General features: G+C 39.1%; 1 protein-coding gene across 1 annotated transcript; it reads right to left on the bottom strand.

The window, feature by feature from the left end:
• Positions 1-690: 690 nt before the first annotated feature.
• Positions 691-4,443, bottom strand: LRRC14B (leucine rich repeat containing 14B). Its single transcript, XM_042868876.1, has 2 exons — positions 3,479-4,443; positions 691-1,784 (listed from the first exon to the last, which is right to left on the bottom strand). The coding sequence occupies exons 1-2, from the start codon at positions 4,381-4,383 to the stop codon at positions 1,139-1,141; spliced, it is 1,551 nt and encodes a 516-aa protein (XP_042724810.1). The 5' UTR covers positions 4,384-4,443; the 3' UTR covers positions 691-1,138.
• Between the last annotated feature and the right edge of the window lie 748 nt (positions 4,444-5,191).

Raw genomic sequence — 5,191 nt, 5'->3', positions numbered from 1 at the left:
ACAAAAGGTCAAAGGGAGGCAAGAAAAAGGGCTGATCTGGAACTTTGTGCAAATATAAACTAGACTTTTTTCTTTTTTTCTATGCCATGAATGTTTGGCTTGGCAACTTTGATTTCCTTTAGGTTTTTTTTTAGAACTATGTAAACAAAAATTGTTCAAGTCCATTCATTGCAGTCTTCCCATCATACATTCATGGATCAAATATATTAAAAAGAAGAATGTAAGTTATGTACTTATTTAGCAGCCTTCCCTACCCCTTTTCCACAATTCTAAACTGTCTTTTGATTCATTTTTTTCCACACGACTCATTTTTGTATTACTACCGTTCTCCTAGGCTATCTTTGAAAAACAGCTGAGAGCAGCCTGGTATATTCTAATGGCCAAAACCACAAATTCCACAAAGGGAGCATCTTGAGGTGCTTGCCTGTTGATATCACAAGCGCAACTGTGCAGAACTGTGCCAGAACTTCTTTGTAAAATACGTTTTGCCAGATTTACTTTGTATTGCTGGAGCAAGGTGAAGGGGAATCCTCTGCTATCAGTCAATCATTCGATTTGCCATGTGGAGAAGGACTTGGGGTCCTGGTGGACGAGAAGCTGGCCATGAGGCAGCAGTGTGCGCCTGCAGCCCGGAAGGCCAGCTGTGTTCTGGGCTGCATGAAAAAGGGGCGGCCAGCAGGGAGAGGGAGGTGATCGTCCCCCTCTGCTCGGCTCTTGTGAGGCCCCATCTGCAGCGCTGCGTCCAGGCCTGGGGCCCTCAGTACGAGAATATACAGTCACTGAGGGATCCTGCTGGACCTGGGGAAAGACTTTCTTGTCTTTTCTGTTTAGTTGCAAGCCTCATTCGCAAGTCTGGAGAAAACTGTAGAAGAAAGTAACCAATTTCAGACACCTTGTTTTACTAAGAAACAAAATGCTTTTTGTGTAAAATACTAAACTATTGAGGGTTTTCCCCTCTTTTGAGAACAAGCTGTATTTACATAAATATTATGCAGTAGGATAGTTAAAAAAAACCTCTGATGACCATGAGCTATTAAAACAACATAAATTCAGCCCAGAAACTAAAGAAAACTGAAGACTGCTCAATGAAGGACACTGTTCCAGATTGTCAGGCCAACATTGAAAACATGTTATACATTTAACTCATTTTGCTAAGAGAAGTAGTTAACTTTTCTAAAGTCTCTTTGAAGGACTTGATCAAATAAGCTCCCAGTTCATCATTTGTCTCCTGAACGGCTGCATCATAACTGCCAAAGAGCGGAGTTGAAGCTTTCACATCCTCCCGATTTGCTTGGAGTAAAATGAAGTTAAGCTCCTCTGCTATACTGTCATATTTTTGATGATCAAATCTGCAGAGACTGGCATCGTCAATTGGGTAGGTGATGTCAATAGGGTAGCAGTCCTTTGGAACTGGAAACTCCACAATTTTCAGCACTGGCAACTCGCAGAGAAATGTGAAAAGGTGTTTAAGTGCTTGGGATGACAATGGATTTCCAAGAAACTTAAACTCCTGCAGTTTCTGACAAGGGCTTAATGCTGCGATCAACATGTTGACATGAGTGTCTTGGATGTTACAGTCCTCCAAGACAAGACTCCTAAGCACTGGAGAGGAATGGCTAAGAAGCTTAAAGAGTGTTGATGGATAAAGCTCGGGAATATTGTGCCCGCTCAGGTCCAGTGTTTCCAAGTGATAAGAATGGATACTATTGGCTAAATAGATCATATCAGCATGGTTCAATGAGCAGTTAGAAACATCCAGCATCTTCAGTGGAGTTTTTAGTGGGCTGTAGAATTAAAAAGAAAAGGTTTTATGCCATGAAACTCTGAAAAACTATTTTCACAAAATTTCACACTCTGTATTATGAGTGCAGCCATCAGCCGCAATCATTTTTTTTTAATCTCCTTTTAGAATGAAGCATATGCCAACAATGGGAAACATAGTTTGCTTCCCAAGCCTTTCATAACTCCAAATGTTTTGGTTTAAAGGGAATTGATTTTGTAACAATCTATGTGTATATTTTGTAAGCATTTATACGTTGTCAGGTTCCATTCCTTGCTGAATTAATAACAGATCATTACTACAATAAAAACATCAGTGACTTCTTTCACAAAGATGTTATTATTCATGAGATTTCAACCATGTCTGTTAAGGAAGGATTCAGTCCAAGAGGAAAGCCAATCAGCATTCTAACATATCGGTATTTATTTCTAGTTTTGTTTTTACTTTAGGTATTTAAATGCCCAAGAGTTTTACATGTAATTTTGTTCTGAATTTTCAAACAGACGTGCTGATGAAGAAGATGGTTGGGAAAAGTGTACCTGGGATTGTATGCAAATGTTTTAGTTGAATTTAAAATAATATTAACTAATGAAAATAGAAAAAGAACCTCAACAAGAATTCTTCCACATGTCTCAACTGGAAAAAAGATTAGAAACTCATCATTTATGCATGTCGCTCCAAAAGTAATGCATCCTATTTATTTCCTTGGAAACTACAACAGTTACAAAGAGCACAATAGTGAGCAAATTCTCAGCTCCAAAAATTATTTTTTCAACATAGTCGCCACCATTTTCACCAGTAATGAGCAATAGTCTGCATGCTGTGACCATGAAAATCTGCATGGAAGTCTGGAAAATGGCTTGTTTTTCACATTGTTGTTGCCACTGCTGAAACGTACCACCACCTTCCTCTGCTAATAATCCACTGTTTGATCTCTTACCAACATTTAAGTGAAGTGTGTTCTTTGTACAGGAGGAATTTTAGACCAAGCTGATCTGTTTCAAAACTTTTGTCTGTCTTTTTTTCCGATGCTCTGGAAAGCACATTTTCAACTTGATTTTCAGTTCAGATATGAACACAGTTAACTGGCAGCTTGTTATATTTTTAGGAACGGCCATTCTTTTATGGAAATAATTATGAATATTCATAGGTTAGCTTAATTTGCAGTAGAGAAAGGCATCAGATCTCTCATACCCTGAGACTGGAAAATGCAATGAACAATTGAAATCAGTCTCTAATCAGTTTAATATCCCTCTAGCTGTCTAAAAATAAATTATCTGTGAAATCTGTATTTACTGTCCAATTTTTAGAGGAAAAACATTCACTAGAAATCCTGAAAAAAACACCGAGTATGACTTAGATCTTGTATCAAAGGCCAGCCCAAGCTGATTGAGATATAAGCTCGATTGTGACAAACCTAGGTGTATCTCTATCTTGTGTTAGGAGCCAAAAGCGTATTCAAGTCATACTTATCAGATGGGCTCTGGAAGACTAACAAGAGCAATCAGCTCTCCTGATTACATTTGACAATATATTGACTTCTCCCCAACAAATACTCTTTCCTAGTTTTCTGCTTCCCATACTCACACACCTGAGATGAGATATTCTCACTTCACATATTCTATAATGCTCTCAAATTACTGATGGCACTCGTTGCTGTTCTTTACATTTTGACTGACAGTAAGATAAGCAAGTTACCTGAGCAGCTTCCGTATTCTTCCTGTGAGTATAGAAAATGCCAGACTGAGCTCAGTCAGTTGTGTCATTTCACCCATCTTTTTTCCAATGGTAGTAAGCATCAGTTCATCTGTAGCTGTGAGCCTCTGCACATTAAATGTGCGAGCTGGCAAGGTCAAAGACATCAGTAGAGGGAAGTGAATACTGTTGAAGAGTATTTCCAAGTGTTCCATTTCCAAGCGAACATTGTGAACTACTTCCAGTTTGCGCAACAAAGAAGGATCAGTGAGCTTTATGATGTAGAAGAATTTTTGCAAAGCCAGGTTGTCAGCTCTAAATGCCACACAGCAGATCTTCAGTGGACAATAACGTTTCTGCAGCAGGGCCTGCACTACCAGCTCATAGTTGCGTTCTGTGACAAACAAGTCTATTAGCACATCAATACTGATTTCAAAGGCACGTGGCTTGCATTGCGTTTGTTGCAGGTGGACCAGCACTTCTAGACAAAGCTTTGAGAGCAGCTTAGTCCTGGCCCACCTCCCCATTGTCTTCTTACATTCACAAAGCTGAACTTCGACATCCTTTATACCTGTCAGGTCCACCACTTTCAACCTTTTCACACAGGGAGAAGGATGATTCAATACATAGTCTCTCAGCCCTGTTAGACAGCTCTCCAAGCACACTGAGCATCTTCTATGGCTCAGATCTTCCTGGTAGTCCACAGTAGTTCCCAGAAGTTTTCCTATATTAAAGTCAGCAAGTGGCCAGGTCTCAACCAAGTCATGAATCACTTCCGTTTGCTCCAGTAAATAGCTGGCTTTAAAAAGAAGAGGAAAAAGATTATGGGCAACACTGCCAAGATTCTTCCTCGCAAACTCAGCATCTGACACGAACGCCTCAGCACTAAGGAACTGGAGAGACTTCATTGTTTCTTTGAACTTCTTGCTGTTACGGAGGGTGAGTTCTGGGTTTAATTAAAGATCCTAGTTGCTTATCACTTTCTATTTTTAACTACAGCTGCTGTTTGCTACTGAGGGAAACCTTGTTGGGAATGTAGAACGAAGAATCACATGCTGATCCTCTGCTTTCTATTTTGGAGCTCTTACTCCAAGTCTGCAGCACATAGCTTCTAAGAGACCTTTTTTTTGAGAGCATTAATTCATTTAAACATTCATATTTATAACAAAACTAGCAACTAAGCATAAACAAGCCATAATGTTAAGATCAGAACAAGGTATATATATAAGAAAACTTCTGTATCTTTCCCATGCCATGCAAAACTTATACAACTTATTCCAACTTATACAAAGCGATCTTTATTCCACTTCCTTTCATGAAATATGCTACACTAAGATGAATAAAAACAAAGTGTTTCCTTTACATGCTGATTTCAAAAGAGGTGTCTCAGCACTGTACTCCTCCTCAAAACTATAGCTGTAAGGAAAAACTGTGGTGCTACAGTCACTGAGCTACAAAATGACCCTCTTTTTTGCCTGTCCTGTTCAGCAAGAAATAGTTAAATAGAGTGATTCCAGGCAAAAAGAAGAGAGATATTAGAAAAGCCCAGACTTTTTGTGACTAGAACACTTGCCTTGGTGAGAGACTTAGGCTTAAGTACAAGATAAGGTGAATAAGACAGAGCACAAATTGAAAACATTCTCAATTTCTAGGCAAGCATGCTGTTGCTGTTATTTTGAGCAGCAGATGTTTTCTTTCCTATTATATGAGAAATCA

Source organism: Lagopus leucura, unplaced genomic scaffold (assembly GCF_019238085.1).
Source record: "Lagopus leucura isolate 7727_CA_CO unplaced genomic scaffold, USGS_WTPT01 Super-Scaffold_100002, whole genome shotgun sequence".
NCBI classification, from domain to species: Eukaryota; Metazoa; Chordata; class Aves; order Galliformes; family Phasianidae; genus Lagopus; species Lagopus leucura.
This window is presented reverse-complemented; position numbering and strand designations above follow the sequence as displayed.